Source organism: Nuphar pumila, chromosome 4, assembly GCF_984573655.1.
Source record: "Nuphar pumila chromosome 4, dmNupPumi1.hap1.1, whole genome shotgun sequence".
NCBI classification, from domain to species: Eukaryota; Viridiplantae; Streptophyta; class Magnoliopsida; order Nymphaeales; family Nymphaeaceae; genus Nuphar; species Nuphar pumila.
Genome location: NC_143252.1, coordinates 14,000,922 through 14,025,379, shown reverse-complemented (window position 1 = coordinate 14,025,379; position 24,458 = coordinate 14,000,922). Strand labels below are relative to the sequence as shown.

General features: G+C 36.7%; 1 protein-coding gene across 2 annotated transcripts in view; it reads left to right on the top strand.

Moving 5' to 3' along the window:
* Window positions 1-10,210, top strand: part of LOC149839445 (6-phosphofructo-2-kinase/fructose-2,6-bisphosphatase-like) — a 200,072-nt gene extending 189,862 nt beyond the window's left edge. Inside the window, exons 18-23 of one of the 2 annotated variants that reach the window (XR_016431325.1) lie at window positions 7,646-7,708; window positions 7,809-7,907; window positions 9,382-9,450; window positions 9,570-9,633; window positions 9,722-9,787; window positions 9,869-10,113. Coding sequence is in view for 1 of the 2 variants with exons in the window: in XM_090002555.1 (XP_089858681.1) it covers window positions 7,646-7,708; window positions 7,816-7,907; window positions 9,382-9,450; window positions 9,570-9,633; window positions 9,722-9,787; window positions 9,869-9,946 (432 nt within the window). In the remaining variant the exon portion in view is untranslated. Of the gene's footprint in view, window positions 1-7,645; window positions 7,709-7,808; window positions 7,908-9,381; window positions 9,451-9,569; window positions 9,634-9,721; window positions 9,788-9,868 lie in introns of both variants that reach the window. The other variant, XM_090002555.1, reaches the window with a different exon arrangement.
* Window positions 10,211-24,458: the final 14,248 nt, after the last annotated feature.

Below are 24,458 nucleotides of genomic sequence, written 5' to 3'. Positions count from 1 at the left end.
GCTTGCAGTATGAACTGCATGAAAAATATCCGGTCTAGTAATACTCAGATACATAAATGATCCCATAAGTTGCCTGTAGGGAGTGAGATCGGAGAGCGGAATGCCATTATCAATTTTCTTTTGGCTCCTACAATAGCAGGAGTTTCATAAACTTTATCATCAGTAATACCTGACCTGTCAAGAATCTCAAAGGCAAGCTTAGTTTGAGATAAAAAAATTTCTCTATGAGAGTATTGAAAGAAGGAAACCCTATCATCGACAGTGAGAGAGAGAGAGAGAGATATTCCAGAGAAAGAGGGTTCAGTCCATCGTGACTGCCCTCTCATTCTATTAATAATAAAGATGTAAAACACTAGGGTACGAAAATACCCTTTAACAGAGTGTTAATTTACATTATACATGAACTGGGTCTGGACTCGATCCATTACATAAATGGATCGGGTCAGACATACATAATGAGGATAACGATGACTTCTTTTCAACCTCCCTCAAGTTGTGCATGGTGTTGGACCATGAACAACTTGTTCTTCAGAAACCAAAATCTATCCTTTGTCAACCCTTTAGTGAGGATGTCAGCAACTTGTTCTTCAGTTGGTACATAGATAGGCTCAATCTCTTTGTCTTCAACCTTTTTCCTAATAAAATGTTGATCTATTTCAATATGCTTTGCTCGACTATGGTGAATGGGATTGAATGACATGTTGATGGCACTTTGATTGTCACACAACAACAGTGACCGAGCAATCGGTTCTCCCATTTCTGTCAGGAGATGTCTTATCCATGTACCCTCGGCTGTGGCAGTGGCCATCGATCTGTATTCAGCCTCAATGCTTGATCTAGCAACCGCCTTTTGTTTTCTACTGCTCCAGGATACCAAGTTTGGCCCAATGAAGCTGCAATAACCAGATACTGATCGTCGTTCGTCTGGATCACCCGCCCAATCAGCATCAGCATAAGTGACGATCTCATGGCCCCCGCCTAGATCTAATTCTTCCTTGTTTTTGTATACCAGCCCATCACCTACTGTACCCTTTAGGTAGCGAAGTATATGTTTGACTGCCTCCATATGTGACACACGAGGTTCATGCATAAACTGGGATACCTGATTAACCGAATATACTATGTATGGTCTAGTAAAAGTCAGGTATTGCAACATGCCAACTAAACTGCGATACTTAGTGGGATCTCCATATATATCCCCTTCTTGTGAACTCAATTTCTGATGAATGACACTTGGAGTTGTTAACGGCTTACAATCTGTCATGCCTGCTCTGCCGAGAATGTCCAACGTATATTTGTGTTGAGTAAGGGTAAGTGTATCATTTTTGTTATCAACTTCTACACCAAGAAAATATCGCAGCTCTCCCAAATTTTTCATCTTAAATCTCTGATTTAATAACTTCTTCACCTGCTCAATGTGACTTTTACAATTCCATGTGATGATGATGTCATCTACATATATCAACAGAAGAGTAGTAACTCCTTGTTCATTGTGAACAAATAATGAGTGATCCAGAAGAGACCGAGAGAAGCCATGTCATTGTATTTCTAGAGAAAAACTGTCGAACCAGGAACGAGAAGCTTGTTTCAAACCATAAAGTGCTCTCTTTAATTTGCATACATATTTTTTGGCGTCTCGTTCTGCATATCCAGTGGGTTGTTCCATGTAGACCTCTTCTTTTAAATCCCCGTGCAGAAAAGCATTTTTTACATCCAGCTGGCTCAATGTCCATTCATGTTTAATGGCTAGGCTCAACACAATGCGAATGGTCCCCATTTTAACTACAGGACTAAAAGTTTCATCAAAGTCTTGGCCTTCCTCTTGTGTGAATCCCTTGGCTACAAGTCGAGCCTTGTACCTTTCGATGCTCTCATCTGGTTTATATTTTATCTTGTACACCCATTTTGACCCAACAACATTTTTGTTCAGTGGTATAGGTACAATCTCCCATGTCCCACATTCATGTAAGGCCTCCATTTCTTCATTCATTGCTTCTACCCATCTTCTAGAGCTCGCAGCTTGATAGAACATGAGAGGCTCATCCTCTTTACTTATGGATGTCAAGAATAACTGAAAATCCAATGAAATTTTTTTATAACTTACCCACCTGTCAAGCTGATGTCGAATCCGTGAGGATCTTCTGATATCCATTTGCTGCGAAACAGATGATCCAGATGGATCCGTATTCGTACAAGGAATGAATGAGGGCTCTTTCTCTCGCCGGGTGTACACAATACCCTTATACCTTGTTGGCTCTAAGTCATATGTGACAGTTTCCTCCGTTTGAGTCTCATTGGCTGAATCCTCATGTGGCTCCTTCTGACTGCAATTTTCTGGGCAGTCTACTTTACCATTGGAGAAGAGTTCTGAATTTAACCATGGGTAGTATACCTCAATGCTGGAGCTTGAGTTATCAGTATTCACCATAGTCGAATTAGTATCCTGATCAGCAAAGTTCATTTCATCGAAAATAACATTCCTTGATATTTTGACACGCTTACTCAGGGGATCATAACACCTGTACCCTTTGTAATCTTCTGCATATCCTATAAACCTGCATTTTAAAGCCTTATCTTGGAACTTGTGCTTGAGTGAGTTGTCAATGTGAACATAACAAACAGACCCAAACACACGTAATTCATGATAATCAGGTTGTATGCCCAAAAGAGAAAAGTATGGTGACTTATTTTCTAAGATACTCATGGGCAATCGATTTATCACATGAACTGTGAAGTGGAAGGCCTCAGTCCATAATGATACAGGAAGATTGCTCTCGTGCATCATGCTCATTGCAGTCTTAACAATATGTCGATGCTTCCTCTCAACAATCCCATTTTGTTGAGGTGTATGAGGGCAAGACACTCTTCTCTTTATCCCATTATGTTGAAGAAAATTAACAAAATCACTCGAGGAGAATTCACCTCCTCCATCACACTGGAAATTAAGAATGTTGGTAGAGAAATGATTTTGAACAAAAGAGTGAAATTTCTGGAACAATCCAAAGACTTCTGATTTGTGCTTCATAAAAAATATCCAAGTATAACGTGAGTAACTATCAATGAAAATAAGATAGTATTTACTGCCAGAAAAAAAAGTAATTGGAGCAGGACCCCAGACATCTGAACAAATGACCTCAAATGGCCTTGAAGCTCTTTTATTGATGGAAGCAAAAGGTAAAACATGACTCTTACATAGATGATAACTAAAACATTTTGTATCAACGACTTCTGAATTCAGACTGGACTTAGGAATAAGATTATTCAGGACAAGTTTTTCAATGAAATGGCGACCACAATGGCCAAGACGACTATGCCAAAGTCTTGGCTTATTACTTTCAGAAACAGTAAATATAAAATCAGAATAAAAAACTTGACGTTGGTGAGGCTTCAAGGATGAATATTTGGAATGAATGGAGGAAGGATCTTCTTGAAAGATGTACATGTTGCCCCATCGTTTTCCTTCAGCGAATGTCCTCCTCGTGCGAAGATCCTTGACATAAACAGAAGAGGGAGTAAATTCAACTGAAGCATTAGCATCATCAACAAGTTTTGAGACAGAAACAATGTTCTTTTGAATATTAGGAGCATGAATGACACTTGGAAGTTTGAGAGAGGACTTTGACATGTGTATAATGGCATTTCCAGTATGTGAGATTGCATGATGGGATCCATCTCCTGTGACTATGCTATTCTTTCCAACATAAGGTGTAAGAGTCAAGAGTTTACCTACATCACCTGTAACATGAGTAGCTGCTCCGGAGTCGACATACCAAATTCCTTTGTCATTTTGATTCATATTCAATCCTGCCAAGGCTGCCAACAACAACTCTTTTACTTCTCCATCCTTCCTAGCCTCTGCTTGTGGATCTTTCCCTTTGTTTTGATGATTAAACCAACAATTTGCTTTAATGTGCCCTTTCTTGTTGCATAGGAAGCAGGTGGGAATGGGTCTTTGTCCCTGGATATTGGGTGTTGGAAGTATGCCACGACCTCCATAGTTATTTCTTCCTTGGCCTCCTTTTCCTCGAAAAGAACTTCCTCGTCCTCGACCATAACTCATTCCCATAGCCAGCACATCTTGTGTTCCGGAATTCCCATGAGAGGCTTCAGAGGATCCTTTCAAATTCATCTCATATTGCAATAATTTCGCACGAAGATCTTCAAACCTTGGAAGTTCTGGTAAACATAGTAAGGTTGTCGTCATAACATGATAGTCTTGGCCCCAATCCACTTAAGGTTTGTTGTACTTTATCTTTTTCACTGACAAGACACCCAACAACGACCAACTGATCTGTGATGCCTTTCACTTTATTTAGGTATTCCATAATAGATATGGAATCTTTCTTCAGCATTTGAAATTCTCGCTTGAGAAACATAATTCTTGCCTCAGAAATTTGTAAATATGTTTGAACTAACGTATCCCACAGCTCCTTTGCCGAACAATCATCAGGAAGAGCAATAAGGATCTCCTGTGAGAGGATTGAAGTGATGTATGCCACTAGCGATTGATCCCTCTTCATCCAAGCAACATATTCTGGATTCTTGTGAAGAACAACAGATTGTTCTCCTTTATCGTCCGCCTTTTCTTGCGAAAGGAATTCTGGAGGCGGTGGGACCGATCCATTCAGATGACCAGAGAGGTCCTGACTCTTTATAAACGGAATGATCTGTCTTTTCCAGGTTAAGAAGTTGCAGTTATTCAGTTTTTCAGAGACTAGTTGACCGAGAAAACTTGAGGACAGACATGATTTCCCGTGAGTAAAATCCATTTGATGAATATGTTTGAACTGACACTTAGGTATGAAAAACAAAAACAGAGGGCTCGACTAACATAACATTGCTCGGCTAACAGAAAACTTGAGGATAGCAATGATGACAGAACACTTGGCCAGTCAAAGTACTCGGCTGACAGAACCAACGAAACCAGACCCAACAGTGATTAGCAGGAGATACTCGACAGGCAATTCTTTTCAGAACCAACGAAAACAGAGAAAAAAAATTCAGATAAGGGAAAACAGATGGCTGCTAGCAGGTGATACTCAGTAGGCAGTTCTCTTTAGAACCAACGAAATCACAGATTAACAGAAAAAGAAAAGAAAAGGAAATCACAGATTAACAGTGATTAGCAGGTAGCAGGGAAACACAGATTAAATGCAGGGAAACAGCAGGGATTAAAAGGAAATCCCAGATCAAGAAAGAAAGTCACAGATAGAAAGATGATCAAATTCTTTTTTTTTTTTACAAAGGAAAAGGGAACCTGATTTAATAACGTTTCCAGATTTTTGCTGATAGAAACACGCTGATGGATCCACGCAGATTCACGCTGCTGACGCTGATGGATCCATGCAGATTCACGCTGGCAGCCCTTCACTCCCAGATTCACGTTTCTTTGAGTGGTTCCAGATTCACGCTGGCAGCCCTCCACGCAGATTCACGCTGGCAGCCCTTCACTCCCAGATTCACACAGATAAGATTCACGGCTGCTGACGCTGGTGAATCCACGCAGATTCACGTTGCTTTGAGATCCACACAGATTCACGGCTGCTGACGCTGGTGAATCCACGCAGATTCACGCTGTGATTCACTCCCAGATTCACGATCTGATACCATGAAAGAAGGAAACCCTATCATCGAGAGAGAGAGAGAGAGAGAGAGAGAGAGAGAGGGGGTTCAGTCCATCGTGACTGCCCTCTCATTCTATTAATAATAAAGATGTAAAACACTAGGGTACAAAAATACCCCTTAACAGAGTGTTAATTTACATTATACATGAACTGGGTCTGGACCCGATCCATTACAAGTATGCCACTTCAATACCCAGAAAATAGGTTAGAAATCCCAAATCAGACATTTCAAATCTATCCTTTAAAATTGATTTTATGCTTTTAACTCCTTTAGTATCACTTCCCGTTATTAGCATATCATCCACATACAAAAGCAGAATGACTATCCTTGCATTGGTTTTTCTAATAAACAGAGCAGTGTCAGTGAAACAGGATGAGAAGTCATTTTCTAACATTACAGAATTAAATCTATCATGCCAAGCCTTGGAGGCTTGTTTTAAACCATAAAGTGCTTTTCGAAGACAAAACACTTTTCCTTTGAGAGTCTTCATTCCTGGCGGAGCATTCATATATACTTCTTTATTTAGATCACCATTTAAAAAGGCGTTTTTAACATCCATTTCATAGATGTTCCATTTGTTAATTGAGCCAACAATGATGATGCATCTGACAGTTAACATTCGGGCCACAGGGGCAAATGTTTCTTCATAGTCAATCCTATATTTTTAACTATATCCCTTTGCAACTAGCCGAGCTTTAAACAAGTAAAAAATGTAGAATCTTTATTGAATAGAGCTTGAGAAGAATAAAATTAACAAGAGGAGACATCCCCTATTTAGACAACGCAAAGGGAAAAAGGGAGACCATTGGGAGCTCCCACATAGAGTCATTGGGAGCTCCCAACGATCATATTTATGACCGTTGGGGCCCCAACGACTCTATGGTGGGGCCCCAATGTGATTCAAAAAAGATAAAAATAAAAAACAAAAAATACATTTAAACAATGTGAAAAGACAAAAATATCCCTATCGGGTAGTCTAAACAAAAATAGGTACATATATTTTAATAGTATATATATGTGTGTGTATGTTATTTTAGGTGTTTCCTTTAAGGGTATTTTGGTCATTTGACCTTATAATAGGATCTGCCCATTAGGGGCAGAACTGTCCTCTTATGTCTTTTTATTTTTTGTATTTTCTTATTTTTGTTTTTTTCTTCATTTTGTATTTTGTTGGTATTTTCAAGGGCATTTTTGTCCATTGGGGGGCTTCCCCAACGGCTAGAAATCTAGTTGTTGGAGCTCCCAACAGCTAGAATTCTAGTTGTTGGGAGCTTCCCAATAGCTAGTTTTTTGTGTATAAATATGGGCCTATGGCCCCCTTGTAATGAATGCATTTTGTGTGCATTCTTTACATAATAAAGCCATTATTTTTGTGTTCTCATGGCCCTTAGCGGCTATTTTTGTATTAACCCATATTTGGGTTTGTGATTTGTGAGATCTTCATTTCATTATACTTGGTTGGCCAACATTTCACTAGTTTATTACAGGCCTTTCAAGTCAGTTTATTTGATCCTTGTGTTCCCGACTCTTCAGTTGGCCGATCGTAGTCCAGTTTTCTCGAGTGTTCCAGTGCACTGACCTTATTCTTTTAACTGTGGTCATCAGTCCTGGCTGTGATTTAGGTTTCTCCTGCAGGAAGCCATATCACTTATAAGAGGAAGACAAATAGGTCACTTGTGCTCTCTCTCTCTCTCTTTGAATGTTCTCTTATTATTTAATTATTTCTATGTAGAACTAGTCGACATTTTCCCTCAGTTGTCTAAGAGAATTTTGTTTGTTTTCAAGAATATTGAAGAGCGTACAATGAAGATGCACATGATATCTACTGATTATTCCTGCTTGTGGGAGACCTGTTATTGACCATGCTAAAACGCTAATTGACAATCTATTCTGAATTATGTTTAAGTTCGATGTATTGTTTCAGTTTGTTCCTGTTGGTTATTGTAACCTCTTATCATATTGCCACCTGTGTTTACTACAGTGATGCTACAAGTGCCTAACTTTATTTTTTTTTAAGTAGATATGGACTAGCACTCTTCAGAGAACAATTCTTACTGCAAGTCCTATTGTTGGTTTCCCTAAGGTATCCCCTAAGCTTCGACATCGTTGCTATCATGACATATCTCTTGTCTTGTTTAAATTAATTGTTGATCTAGTTTCCATTCTAAAAAGTTTGTTCAAAGTGTGCAGATACAATGGCGTGCCCTAGATGAGATCAATGCAGGAGTATGTGACGGCATGACTTATGAAGAAATTAAGAAAAACATGCCTGAAGAGTATGAGTATGTCCTACTTCACTACTTATTAAGCAATTTTTGGTTTTGGATGATAATCTGCTTGAAGTCAACTATTCTTTTTCTATGTTTTAACTTCTGTAACAACTTATCATTTTCCATCCACCAAACCTTCGAGACATCTTTTGTCTTTTTGTTGCAGTTCCCTGTTTCTTAATTATGAACTTATATGCCATACTGTTGCATGATCAATTTCTTTTTATATGTCAGTAATTTTATGTTAGATTTTGTTTTAAAAAGTCAATTGTTTGGTCTTCTCATAATGTTTGTTTGACAGTAAAAGAGCACATTCCTTAATGCAGAACTTTAGATTATTTCCTCCTTTTGCTTATATGATCCATAGATCCCTGTGTTTTTTCTTTTTAGATTATTTATGTCCCAATACTTCAAGTTATATTGGAAAAAGTAACATTAATTTTAATAACTCTTAGATCGATTTTTTCTAGTATTAGTTCACTAGAATTATCCTCTACTTCTTAATAGTGGTTTTCCTGCATTTGTAATCACTAGAAAAATCTCAGCATGCAAAAGATTTTTTCTTTATTTTTTAGAAAATGAAAGGGCACTAGCACTATTACCTTTTTTACATCCATGTAGGGTTTTAGGCTATGTCACACGGACTCGGCTAGGGAGGCGCCACACCCGAGTCGACACGCCCCGACACGGGTGCGGACACGGACACGGCTCAGACTTGGTCAACGCCGAGTCGGACTCGGTCAACGAGTCGAGGCCGAGTCCGTCCTTTTTTGGACTCGGTCAACGTTGACTGAGTCCAAAAATTATCCATTTTTAGGGTAAAAAACAAAAAAAAATGATTTATATATATATATATTTTTTAAAAAATATATATATAGCATGAGTCTCAAACATAAGCCCCAGAAAAAAAAATGATCTTTTTATATACTTTTTTGGACCCGCACCGGGGGGAGCCCCCAGACCCCCCTTTCTGCAAGGGCAAAAGTACAATTTGCAAAGTTTATAAAAACACTCATGCTGGTGCCAAACTTTAGAGGACAATAACCACATATATGCACACAGGATATATATATATATATATATATAGCCGAGCCCCCGTGTCCAAAAATTTTAAAATTGCGCCGCACTCGCACTCGCACCCGCACCCATGTGACATAGGTTTTAGGCTTTTAACACCCTTGTCATCATGTTTTGAACTGCCTTAAAGTTACTAGATTCTTCCTGGTAACAGGTCTCACAGGAAGTGTTCTTCAAGTTTTGTGATTGTTTGGTGCAGCCTCTTGTTGCTGACCTATACATGAAAAAATTTAATACTTAATTTTACAAGTACTTGCTTTTTGCTTTCCTATAGACAATTGACCTCTTGTTTGTCATTCTCTCCTTGCCAAATTCCCAAGTGAAACCATATTTATTTCTACATATATATGTTGTTCGGACCAGATGTCTACTTCTATGCCTTCTCACAGTGTGCATCTAATTTTTTCAGAGCTCGCAAAAAGGATAAACTCAGATACCGATATCCTCGGGGGGAATCATACCTTGATGTTATTCAAAGGTATGTAGTTTGTTTTCATTTGTTTCAGCAGCCTGGATTTGTTAGTCTTGGAGCATCCAGCTAAATTTGGTTCATTTGTTATTGGTAATTTCATGAAATTGGTAACCAACTTTATGAAGGTTAGAGCCTGTAATTATAGAGCTAGAGCGCCAGCGTGCACCGGTGGTTGTGATTTCACATCAGGTGAAATAGCTAGAGCTCATTTACAGTTGGGAAATTCTGAAAGAGAGTGGGACATAAGAATGAAACACTAAAGCTTTTTTTGCTACAGGCAGTATTGAGGGCATTGTATGCATATTTTGCGGATAAACCTCTAAAAGAGATTCCTCACATTGAGGTAATGACATGACTGAAATCCTGGAATGTGATTTAAACAATGACCAATATCGTCCTTGTTATATTTATGTGCATTATGTAGGTCCCACTGCATACCATTGTTGAGATTCAAATGGGGGTTACTGGAGTTCAGGAGAAGAGGTACAAACTTATGGACTGAGTTGGCTTCAGGAATCCTTGGTCTGTATTATCAATGCCTGAAGCAGGCCATGTCATTTTTTATTCATTAATGTAAATATGGAAGAAAAAAATATTGGCATGGAGAAGAAAATTGCTCCGTACAACCTACAACAGCTTCCTTCTATTAATGTTATTTATTTATTTCCCTTTCATCAGAACTATGAAGGTCTTTCTTCAAACCACGCTAACATTGTTGTAATCTACCGTCTTTTTTATTTTTCCTTTTCTTAACAGAATTACCAAATCTGCTATGATAGCTCATCATTCATGTACTAATTGATCAAGTTGCATTTTTGAGAAACAGTACATTTTTCTAATGTGTGCCATATCGCTATGAAGGGATGATGTTAGGAAGAACAATGTCGTGCTTCAGTGTTACGACTGTTATTCATGTACTATATATGAGTGGCGAATAGGTGGCTACTAAAGTTAGGTGCTTGCCTCAAGTGAACTGGGGTTTTTAAGTTTTTTTTTGTAAATCTGACCCTACAAATGTGTTCAGCATGGTAATACCTTAATGATGCACGCTTTTCTAAAGATCAGATTCAGCATTCGTGAATATATCCTTCATATCTTGCTTCGTTCCAATTATGAGGTTCTTCAAACTGATTGTATGCTGATTGATGGCAACCTCCTCCTCGACGGTGGCTTGAAGCTTCTGTTTATAGCGTTTGAAGAGTGTGGTGGATCGTCGGATTTACCATTCGTGAACATCTATTGTGTGAGAAGTCAATTGGGTGGATGGTTGCCGGCAAGGAACTCATTATGAGAGAATCTAAGTTATGGCCTACAATATTATCACTCGTCCGAGGTAGCTCTCAGCTTGTTAACGTTGAGGATATTATGTCCATCATCCAGGGGGCGTTACAAAGTCTCCTCTCAAAATGAAGATCAACCACCTTACCAATTTTCTCTACCAGTTTTGCTGGATTCTAATGTGAATGGTTAACAATGAGTAACTCCTAAAAAAATCTTCTCGTAAACCGTACTTAATATGAACATATATACGTATTCTCTAAAGTTTACTTAGTAAAAATGGAAAATGACCATACTGTATGACTAATTCACACTTTTTCTTAAAATCTCTATAATTTTTGCTATTTTCTCAATGTCCAAAATTGCAAATACCCAGCTTCTTTAAGACTTTTATACCCTTCGCAATTGTGAATTGATGGGATATTGCGATAAAGTTCTACCGCTCGTTGGCTAGTTCAAACTCTTACTTAAATCTAGAATCACACATTTTCTTACATCGACTTCACAAACTTGCATAAATTTATTTGTAAACTTCCACTTAAACTGAAATCACTAAAATCATAAATATCTTACTTAGTCGCATATACTTCACGAATTCACATAAATATATTTGTTCACATCCAATTAGATTGAATTTACTAAAATTATAAATATCCTACTTATTCACATACAATTCACCAATTTGCATAATTATATTTGGGTATATTTGGTTAGGCTGAAACAGCTAAAATCACCAATATCTTACTTATTCACTTAAATTGAATGTTGCAACACCGTAAATATCCTACTTAAATATTTTTAAATTTATAATATATATGTGAGTTTTTTTATTATTTGTGGAGTTTGCTAATCATATATAAACTTGTTTTTTTACCTAGGGTTTCTTCTTTTCGTTTATGTCCTCAAAGAACTTTCTTGTAAAACCCTCTCTATTGTTCTTCTCCCCTTTCAATGATTCTCGAGTAATTTGGAGCTGCATTCTGAGGAGGTTGTGGTATCATCCTTGTCATCGACTTCCCCATCTATAGGTTCGAAATGCGAGTTTCATATATATATATATATATATATATATATATATATATATATATATATATATATATATATATATATATATATATATATTGTTTGTTTGTTTTTCACTCTAAAACTTTTTTTTTATAGATATGATTATTTAATAACCCCATGTATATTTATGTTTGGTTGTTACTATGAATGCTTTTTGTACGTTTTCATGTCTTGTCATTGACTTCTTCATCCACTGTATTTATTGTTTAGGGTTTACTATGCTTAGGATATATATATATATATATATATATATATATATTTGTTGTAGATGATTTATGTTTGTTTTTTTGTCCTTTAGTTAATATTTGATGTTTGTGTGTTGGTATAATAGGGCTAAGGTTTACTGTGTACATCCATTGAATATGGGTTAAGAGTTTATTATTGGTAGTTAGTTTTTAGAGTAGTTTTTGTAGGTAGTTATGTTAATTGAATATATCAAGTGTATATGGATGGTCTTTTCTCCTATGCTATTTTCATTAGATGAATGATATGTTGTCTGGATTATGTAAGTTGTTGATGATAGTCTCTGAAATGGTTAGAGTATATTAATGTAACACTGATTACAATACTTGGCAATCTATAATCGTCTTTAAAAATAATAGCTATAAGAAATTTATAGAATTGATGTCTTGTAAAACTGGATATGTGAAAGATTCAATGATACTCCGATATAGTTTTTCTTCGAACCTAGATATCCAACATATATGGATGACTGCGTTGGACAATGATGATGTGAAATCAATGTTATTTTGTAGAGACATTTACTTGGTTGCTCATAAAGCTAAAAAGAAGCAAAGAATGTGCATCTATCTCATGCACCATCTATCAAGCTGAGTCTTTTGCCGATCATTCAACTACCCCAAACAGTACACAATATTGATGGTGTATATGATCAAAGGATCACTACAAAGGATGTGAAACCACATGGGAAACTAGTGCCAATGATCTTCATCGAAGTAATTTGAATGACATGCAGCCTTCTTAGGCATACGACAATGCTAGGTACAAGTTGTAATTTTGATATAATTTATAGTTAAGATATAGGTGTGATGATGAATATGATATTTTGATAGTTAATCTTGAATATTGAAAATGTATGAATGTTGCATGCATGAAAGCAAACAAAGAGATTGATATGATGAATTTCGCTTTAGTTGGTGCAACTGAATAATCAATTAGTGATAGCAGTGAACATGTTGAAAGTGAAAAATTGGATGATATCAATGATGACGAGTATACCATGTCGATAGGAGAGGACAAATAAAGTGATGATATATGATAAATAATGGTAGGTAAAAGTGATGCACTAATGACATTTGAGAATTCGAACCCTTGGTATGTTGTATAATTATATGAATATTTGTTAGTTAGTATAACTTGTTTATGTTTTTACACTAATGAAAAGTGGTTGAATAGGTTCTCATTCAATGAATTCTTATACAATGAAGAGCAATTGAAAATCATTGAAGTAGAGACATCTCATTTGTATGGCCAATTGTGTAATGAAAAGCTCAATGATTGTGAACAAATTCTATTGGCTAACAACAAACTCAAACGATCGAGAAATTGCTTTTGACAAAATGTTTAATGATCTCTAGCATAACTGTGAGTTTTTGAATGATTATGTGATTAGAAATTACTATAAAGCAAATTTTTTAAAGAAACCAAGAGTTAACTCAATTTGTACATGCATTTGATCAGGTATATGATTGTTACAGGTATGATTGTGGTATATTTGTCATAGTGTATACACAATACTTGGGCAAAAACTAGGGATTAAACTTCACATAAGTATATGTTTATATGTCAGTTGTTTAATTCTTTGGAATGTTCGTTGTAGTTAGTTGTTTGCTAATAACCCTTTTTCAACATGTCACAGATATAAGGAATCGTATAATCAACTCCTATAAGCATATGAAGAAAAGGGCTTTCAGACATCGGTCAATGAGGTATCAGAGGTCTCTGTCCTGATAGTTGAGCTGTGGATAATTATCATTGTAAATTTATATTATAAACTTCAAACATTAAGAATGTAAATCCACACATACATGTGAGCTATAGGCACTGTTGCTATTCTTTTGTTATCGTTTGTATTGTTTAGATTCAATTTTCTATGGTTTGTAGTTGCACACACACATGTATGAATAGATATATATGCGAACATGAATGAATGAATGCATCAGCATGTACGAGCAGGTTCATTTTCAATAAATGAATGCTATTAAATTTATTCAAATATTTACTAGAATGAGGCAGTCCACACAATTTAGAAATTTTGACTTTCACAAATATTTTATGCAATATGTCGCATCATCACAAATATTTTATGCGGAATGAATAAGTCTACATAAAATATTTATGAAACTTATAATCCTCATTATCGCAAATATTTTATGCGCCATGTCGCATCATCATAAAATTTTTATGCAACAATTGACAAATATTTTTTATAATGAGGAATGTCCAGTTTCACAAATATTTTATGCAGACTTACACATGCCACATAAAATATTTGCGATGATGCAAGAGTACACATGAAATATTTGCGATAATAAGAAATGTAAGTTTCATAAATATTTTATACAGACTTACATATTCCATATAAAATATTTGTGATGATGCATAAAATATTTGCCAAAGTCAAATTTTTGCAAATAGTAAAAGCGAACATTCTCATTCCAATAAAAACAATCACATGACATTATATAAATTCATTCATACAAATATATTTAAATTCATAAAAACAATCAATAGAAACCTACTCATAAATATAAATGTATTTAAATGACATTTTATACAATATTAATTAATATACAATGTTGATCTTCACACATATTTACAAAACAATTACATGAAATCACTATTGAGGATGTTGTCAACGAAACGATCATATCTTTTCGATAACCTTATTCATGTTCTCAAGAAGGTCAGCTTGACTATGTATTATATCCTTCAACATGCAATTTTCTTTAAGTGCAAGAGCCAACTCTACTTCCAATCTACTTAAGGTCTTTTGTGATTCACCCTAACTTTCTCCTCTCCCTAAAAGGCCCTCTTTGCGGAGGAAAAACATGCAACTTGTTAGACAACTACAAATCATCATTGGTGGTATGTAACATAAACGACAAGCCAATGTCTTCTCCGCTCTCATGCCAGTCTTGAAGTTCAGAGAGAAATACTATGAGGTAATCCTTCGTTTGATCTGTTGTGGAAAGTGATAGAAATTTGCTAACTGTGCGAGGGAGACTGGGTGGTTGTTGAATGAACCCAAATTGTCGGACGACTTGGCTGACCATTTGAAGCTCAACTTCATTCATGTTGTGCAACAAAATGTCCTTCCTCGCGATGTCTTTCGCCCCCACAACCACATTGTCATTCTCCTCCTCCTCCTTCACTCCTTCATAGGGGTATCGATTTACCTACATTTCCTTCATGGTTAGGTCTAGAAACATATATTTATAAAAAAATGATAAGAAATATCAACAAAAATACTTATGTCTGCCCTGGTTAGCCTGCAAAGCGATGCAGCACATTCGACACGTGACATGTGAGGACCCACCAATCTTTGATCACTGTCCTCCTTACCGACTCCATGTTGCAGCACATGGAAATTCATTGACAAAGTCACACATTTAGGGACTTTGAATGGATATGTGCTCCCATATCCAAACCTGTAAGGATTAATATATTGATTAATAAGGATTAAAATACAATATGTATTTATAAATCAAAACTTTAGGATTAATACAGAATATGCAAGTACAATGTTAAATAATGTATTATATATAAATCAAAAGTTTAGGTACAATAAAGAAATAAATATCTCCAACAACACCAACATCCTGACAATATTTTTTCTTTCACTCTTCTTGCCACTCAAACTTGCATACAGGTGTGCAAGTGAGGTTGCTCCCCATTCGTATTGATCGATACGATCCTGGTCCACTAACAATTTGATGTACGATGCATAGACAGACTTTCCACCAATATTGATGAATAAACATGAACCAAAGAAGTATAACAAGAATGCTTTCACTACCTTGTCCACCCTACTACCGCCATTCCCTCCAACACACGGCAGTTTAGCCTTCATCCTCCTTGCCCTACTAGGGTCATAGTAGAAGCCATGAAAATGTGATCTTTTCACCTCAGAATGCATCATTATTTGCTTGCAAGTAAATATCACACAAGTGCTTTAAATCTCTCCACCGTTGTCCACTCACTGGCTCCCCATGACATTTCAGTTTTGTGATTTGTGTCACATCCTCTAATATGATGGTCATTTCAAGATCTCTAAACTGGAATGTGTTGGTTGCCAGATTCCAAAACTACACAACTGCCTCTAAGAGGGGGTGACTGACATTCCATGGTGTGATCTTCAAGAATTTACAAAAATGCATCTGATCTTGCACTTTCTTTGCTTCTTTCGTTAGTGTTACAAACCATTGGTGTGCTTGGTTTCAGTAGAACCAGTGCATGCAAAATGTTGGCTCTTCTAAATCAATTGGTTATAGATCCTGCAATCAAAATTAATTTTATTAGAATCAATCAAATTAATTATTGAATTATACACACATACAAATATGTATTTTTACATGTTTCACACATACATGACAAACTAATCAATTGCATTCATGGATAGTAGAAACATTAAACTAATCAATATATATATATATATATATATATATATATATATATATATCAATTTAATCAATGATTGAATATAAAATTGACAATGTTTATAAAATAATAAATGAATAAAATACCTATCCACAAGCACCAAACCTTCTTCCCCGCTACGACCTCTTCCTCAGACCTTGCACTTTCTCCTCTGTGACATCAACCTTGGTCTCTTGAAGAGCGACCATATTAACCTCAGTCTTAAGGTTCATATTTGATCCAACCATATAACCCTCACTCACATCCACTTCCTAAAGAGGGCTAAGATTAACCTCAGTCCCTTGGTGAGGTACCTCCTTCACCCTCTCGATCTTCATCTCGTCACTGCCACTACAGATGGTCACATCTCTAGCTTCATCTATTCAGATATTGAGGTTAGCAACAACCTCAATGAAAGCCAATGGGTCACCCTCACCCTCCTTAGATGCTTCCAAGATGGGATACAAGAATGTGACATAAACTGATCAACCTTTCTTGCATATGCTTCCTTAGATATGGGCCACCTTGAAATGTGTAAATATTATTTGTACGAAATCGAAGTTTTTTATTGCTTCTTGTTTGAGTGCAACTTTTTGGGTTTATCGAGGGTGATTTTTTTATGAAAAAAGTCAAACACTCACATTTTTGGCTTTGGATGTGACTCCCTCTCTATCCACCTGTGCACACTAAGTCGTGCTTGCAAATGATCAAGATGACCTAGTTCGTAATTCTTTGTTAGCTTTTATTGTTGTGCTCCAACACTAGAAGATGATGTGGGTGTGAACCCCTTCAACACAGTCTTCTCAGTGGTCATATTGTATTAAACAAATTCAAAATTTTCTACAATAACAAGACACAAAATATTTAAAACGCATTGCAAAAAACAAAAAAACTATTTGTGAGGATGAGTAAGTCTCCTAATCAAACAATATTCTAATGACATGCTTATAATAATACAAGTTACGCAATATATAAAACAAAAAAAGAACCAAAGGTAAGCATGTTAGGGACCACTAGTCGGGGAACACTATTTGATTCTGCCGTTAAAGATGTGCTTATCGAAAAAACATATTGTCGATGGTTCAACCGTGATGATGTGTCACTTATGAATAGTTGCCAGAACAAGTTGGCGAAGAGAAGTAGGTTGGGGACTACAAAGAACCCTAATTTATGCGAAAATAACCCTAGGGGTGTGGACAAAGGGTTTATATATAATTCACGAACTCTATAAAAAATAAGAGAAGTCACATATATGTTATAAATTCACAAATATTTAAGTATGATATTTGTAATGTTGCAACGTTCAATTTAAGTTTAAGTGAAGGTTCACACATATTTATGTGAATTCATGAAGAATGTGCGAATAATTAGGATATTTGCGATTTTAGTGGTTTCATTTTAAGTGCAGGTTCACACATATGTTTCATATTCGTGAAGTATATGCGAATAAGTAAGATATTTGTGATTTTAGTTGTTTTAGTCTAACCGAATGTACGCAAAATATATTTATGTGAATTTGTGAAGTATATGCGATTAAGTAGGATATTTTTTATTTTAGTGGTTTAAGTTCAAGTGGAGGTTCATAAATAAATTTATACTAGTTCGTGAGGTCTGCATAAGAAAACATGTGATTCTTGATTTTAGTGAGATTTTCACTAGCTGACGAGCAGTAGAACTTTATCGCAATATCTTGTCAATTTGCAATTGTGAAGGATAGGTCCTAAGGATGTTGGGTATTTGCGATTTTGGACATCATGAGAATAGCAGAAATTGTAAGTTTTTAGGAAAATATGCCAAAATAGTTGTAAGTATGATCATTTTTTGTAGTAAAACCATGTATTAGATTAGGTATTTTTCATGTTTAGATGTGTATTTAGAGTGATTGAAAATCGATGACTCATATTGCACTAAAACTTGGTGAAAAAGAAATCAAGGTTTCTCATTAAATTGTTCAATCCAAAGCAGGGTTGTCAGTGAATAAGCAATTATGAATACATCTACAATTTAAAGTTGAGAAAAAAACACATGCAACTATGTTTTTTAGAAGTGTTTAGAACGGTTTAGATCATAAACTATTTAGGAGTTACTCATCTCTCTCTCTCATATATATATATATATATATATATATATATATATATATATATATATATATATATATATATATATATATATATATATATATATATATATAGTCTTTGGCAAGCGCTCTCCACTGGTGCATACTCGTTAGGACCAAGCCCTCTTGAATGCCTTGTAAGTGTTGTTTGACTCCCCAACATCAATGAAATTTGCTTCCTGAACACTGCATTGTCTCTTGTTCCTCTTGTGCTTTTGTTGCCTCTTTGGTGCTTCTATGCTTGTGCTTTGCAGATGCTTCACTCTTGGCCAGATTGGTGACTCTTGCACCTCCTGCTTGCCCATCGCCTCCAATCGCCTCAGTAGCTTGTGTGGTGACTGCCCCTCATTGAGCTCCCCTAGTGTTTTTTACAACTATGGGCACATACGCTTTTTCGTGGTGGCTTTGTCCCATTAATTGCCCCACAAGTCTCCCAATGCTTGCCCAATTGCTCATCGTTTGATGCACTTTCAGCCTTGTTGCCTCAAGTCCCTCCGCTCTAAGGCTTTTCTAGACTCCATCCTACACACTGCATGGGTGGCCACATTCAGCCCAGAGAGAGAAGAGATGTTTTGTGCAGTGTACTTGCAAAAATATATCATGAACATAATCAAAGAACTAGAAGCACTTAATAATGAACATGGGATCTGGCTCAAATTGGACTGTTTGAGGCAAGACCAGGACCAAGTTGGGATTGTCACTGTCTTAATTAGTGGGCTTGATCCTTGGTGTGGCTCTAATAGGGGCTGCCCTCATAACTGGGCCTGGTATTGTTTACATGGGGCATGTGCTGCACTAAAACTTCACCCAAGAAAAACTGTTACCTTTTTGTTGCACTAAGGGAAACATTATCGGAAAATGATCCTACTGTCCTTGCAAAAATAATAATTTTCCTGAAATACTTCAGAATTTGGAAAATCTACCCCATGTCGAAAATCGTGGATGACCAACTTTTTTAGGATATTTTTACCCTTCACACTAGTGAACAGTCTGAGGTTCGATATATCGGTACACAGTTAGCATATCACAAACTCTCACTAAAAATTAGATTCACACGATAATTGTACGGACCTCATGAATTTTGCATAAACAAATTTGCGATTCTGGGCAGTTTTCATCCTAACAAAGTAGATTCGCATATCAAGCACACACATCTTCTCTATTTCGCAACACCCATGTGAACTTGCTCTGATTGAAATGTTTTACCTCAAAAAGTTTGCCCCGTGCATTTGTGGATCCAAAAATTCATGCATAGGTAACACAAAACTCTTGTAACCAACAACCTGTGCATATTCGCAAATACCCTATAACATTCGCATATATAGTATGACTTTCACGATCCGTTATCAATTTCTCTTAACCCATTATTTAATCTAAATAACAACTATGCCTACAAGTTCTTAGTAATTAAGTCTGAGATATCTAGCATATATGTAAACTCTATTGTTGAGCTTTGAGAAGCTACATTCTTTGAGGATGTATTTTCCATGAAAGTTGGTGTACTTCAGAATCTTTCTTCTTTAGATATACCTTCAACTTCTGATTTCATTCCCGAATATGTGGAAAGGATGACAAATGTGGGGGTTGAGCCATCTTGTTTCCACTCTAGACCAATTAAGTCTGAGGAAGTGGTTGAACTAAGAAGGAGCAAGAGACCTCAAATTACCAAGGATTTGGGAAGTGATTATATCACTTATCTTATCGAGGATGATTCCCTCACTTTTCAATGGCTTCACCTGAAGTAGGGCATTAGAAAGAAGGCATAAAGAGTGAAATAGACTTCATTGTCTCTAATGGCACTTGGAAACTGATTGACCTCTCTTGTGGTAGTTCCACTATTGGGTGCAAATGGATCTTTAAGAAGAAGTTGAAACCAGATGGATCTATTGATAAATACAAGGCGAGACTGGTTGCCAAGGGGTTCAAACAAAAGGAGAGAATATATTATTTTGACACCTATTCTCTGGTTACCCGGATGACCATAATTAAGATACTTATTGCACTGACTTTCATTTATGATCTCTCGGTCCATCAAATGGACGTGAAGACTGCCTTTTTACATGACGATCTTGAAGAAGAGATCTATATGGATCAACCTGAGGGTTATGTGGCTCCTGATAATGAAAATAAAGTTTGTAGACTTGTTAAGTCATTATATGGACTAAAACAAGCCCCTAAACAATGGCATGAGAAGTTTGATAATGTTATTTTATCATTCGACTTTATTGTCAATGAATCTGATAAATATGTTTATTGCAAAGTTAAAAGTAATACATGTATTATTTTATGCTTGTATGTAGATGATATTCTATTGTTTGGTTTCAATATGAGAATTGTGAATGAGACGAAGTCGTTTCATAGTAGTAAATTTGATATAAATGATATAGGTGTTGCAAATATGATCTTAGGCTTAAAGTTGACTCGTTCAGCTGATAGTATAGCTATTTTCCAATCTCATTATGTTGAGAAAGTACTTGAAAAATTTGGCTATAACCAAGGGAGATTTGCAGCAACTCCATATGACCCTTCTACTCCTCTCTATAAGAATACGACTGGTGTTCATGTATCTCAATTAAGATATTCCCAAATTATTGAAAGTTTGATGTATCTTGCAAATTGCACGAGACTGGATATTTCGTTCTTTGTGACAAAATTAAATAGATACACAAGTTGTCCAAATCGCACTCATTGGAAGGTATTGAACATGGTACTTAGATACCTGAAAGGTACTACTTCCTTGAATTTGCATTACAAGAGATTCACTATCGTTCTTGAGGGATATAGTGATAAGAGCTGAATAGCCATGAACTCTGGGAGTTATGGCATAACAGGGTATGTATTTACCTTGGGTGTCAGCGTAGTCGCCTGGAGATCAGTCAAGTAGACCATCTTGTCACAGTCTGCTTTTGAGGTTGAGCTCTGTGCTTTAGATATCACAGGAATGGAAGTTGAGTGGTTAAAGAGACTTCTTGAGGAACTTCCTTTAATGAGCAAACCAATTCCTGCAATATCTGTGCATTGTGACAATATGGTCATAATTGCAAAAGTCAAAAGCACAAAATATAATCAAAAGCAGAGGAGACACATCCAAGTCAGAATAAAATTTGTAAAAGAATTGGTGTCTCAGTTAGTAGTTGTTGTGGACTATGTTGGATCCAAAGAGAACACACCTGATTCATTAACGAAATGACTAGATAAGTCATTAGTCCTGAAATCCAGAGAAGGGATGGGACTGAAACCCATCAGTAGTTCATCTACAGTGACAACCCAACCTATCTGAGTGGAGATCCCACAAAGTCGGTTCAATGTGGCAATAACAAATTGTAAGGTGAACTAGATAGCACCTTCTTAATATGATATTATGTCTCTGTGTCTGTTTCCTTGATTACTCTGAAAAGGTGATGTGTAACTGCAAGTTAAGGAATAGTTAAAACTCTGAATGAGTTCAAAGCCTTCTTGACGAGATGTTAGCAGTGCATCTCTGGAGAAGCCCACCTATGTGAGTATGACTATGTAACCGCAGTTTAAGGAATTGGGTTATTCCTGAAGTCACTCATGAAACAGGATTCAGGGGCATGGCCATTAACGTGTCACCCCTAAAGATTACAACCAGAACTTTTATCGTGTTGTTGCTAATGGATACTCTTACCCCAAAGGTTCAAGTTCAAGACTTTAGTTCACTTCGTTCTTATGGAGGTAAAGTTAGTCAACTAAGGTAGTTGTTCAAACCAGAAGGTACCATTATTGAAAGCATGATATGTCCTACTGCAGATTACTCCATCTTGTATCTTTGTTTCCTTCTGTTTTCATTCTTTGAACTTGTGGGGGAATGTTGGGTGTAGGAAGAGGAGAAAAGATAATTCAAATAAAGAAAAACAATGGGGATCGTGTTTGGACTTTGATGATGTGGAATAGTCCCATATTGAAGAATCTCAAGAAAGTTGTGGGCTTTATAACCTACATGAAGATTCTTACACTTGTTCCAAAGAATAAGGGAGTGGGATGGCTACCACACATACGCGTGCGCGCGCGCCCGCCCGCCGCGCCGTGCCATGCCGAGTCAGGTCGAGCTCAGGCTCGAGTAATTGGCCCTTTAGGGCCATATCCATTCTAAGTCCAATGATCTTTTTGTCCTAGATTACTGTTTTTTATTTGGATTAAATAATGGGTTAAGAGAAATGAATAACGGATCGATTCGTTATCGGGTCACGACTGCTCGTATTCTGTAATGAGGTTCTTCCACATTTTGTAACCGTTCGTGGGTTATAAAACGTGGTTAGAGCTGGAGTTACAGACACACGAAGTTGCCTGACTCTTGTAAACTTCATTTTCTCTCTCCCTGCTGCTATCTCTCTCTCTTGCCCTCCTACTTTTTCCAGAAAGGGGTTTTCTGCAACAGTGGTTCAGAGAGGTTGTCTTCGAAGGATGATCTACCATCGAAGTGCACCGATCCGGATCGTCGAGGCTATTGTATCCTGGTGGAACAACGCCGGGCCCTATTTGCACTATTTGTGGGGGCAAATCTTCTCTAAGGGGAGTACTTTCATACGCCTTAGCCTGTTACATAATACTAACATGTTATTGTTGATTTTATTATGTTATATGCATCTGTTTGGTCATTTGCTTTTGTCTGAATTTTGATATAATATGAAAATCGACATGTTTGTTCCTGGTTTATGTTTTGATCGACCGTTAATCATGATTATCGTGTTGATACCCATTCTGAATTCTATCATGATGTTGATTGTGAAACTATTTGATCTGAAATTTAATTCAACACTATACACCTAATGTACCTAAAATCCTAACAACTAGCACTGTGCAGACTTTTCTAAAGGGTAACTGGTTAGAGAGCTGCAAATGAAATACATGAAAAGATCTACTGGCGACAATCCGAGTATCGTCAGTGAAATTGCTTTTTTATTAACGACAAACCATGTGTCATAAAAAAACCTGCTTCTATTGCTATGGACAAACCATGTGTCATTAGTGAAAATGCTTTTATTGTTGATGACATATCCCCGATCTTGCTTGTTCTGTTGGCGACAAATCGCTCTTGCTCTTTCTTGTAATGACAAACTAAAAAGAGTTGACGACACATTGGCCATTGCTAACTACAATCAATGTGTCATTTGCTTTTTTCAGTGACTTTTTAAAGCCGAGGCTCTCTACTGTCTTCAGACCATCAAAAAGCCTTGTTTTGATCCAAATTTCCCCTATTTGTGTGTGTTTTTTTCACTTTGTCATGGTGAAGATTGAGAAAGACAATGTTTTACTGTGCTTTGATGTCTTGAGAATGGTGCAGGGGTTTCACCGAATTGAAGAGGATGATCTGGTGAGACATTCCTTCTCTTTTCTGCTTGTTCCAACTTATCCTTTGAATTTTCCCTCTTGGGATCTTTTTTGCTTCCAACCTTTTTCTTTTTTATTGTAGAATAAGAACATTATGCCCTCTGGACCTCCTTCGGATTAGTTCATCTTATGGCTTACCAATTTGAGGCTCACCATGAAGACTGCTTGGTCGAGTACTGCATGTCTGTGTGACTTCATGGTTAACAACCGACTAATCACTGTTCTTGTAGAACAGCCGAATCCAAGCACCAACACTTTCTAGCTTTCGATGGGGGAGATGATAACTCTAGATGAGTGCATTGAGATTTCGGGGCTCTTGCCCCCTCCACAAAATGCGTCTGTTTAGAATCAATTATTTTCGAACCACAAAGCTTACGATGAATGGATGGCCTTGAGGAACCTAACTGGCGGTGCACAATGGCCAAAGATGACCCGTTATGAGGTTCCTTGCTTGGTTCTGAGGGCTCTATGGGATCCCTATCACGGTGTCACAAGTAGCCATGACTTGTTTGAGCAGTCCTTGACATGTCTGATGAGCTGCTTT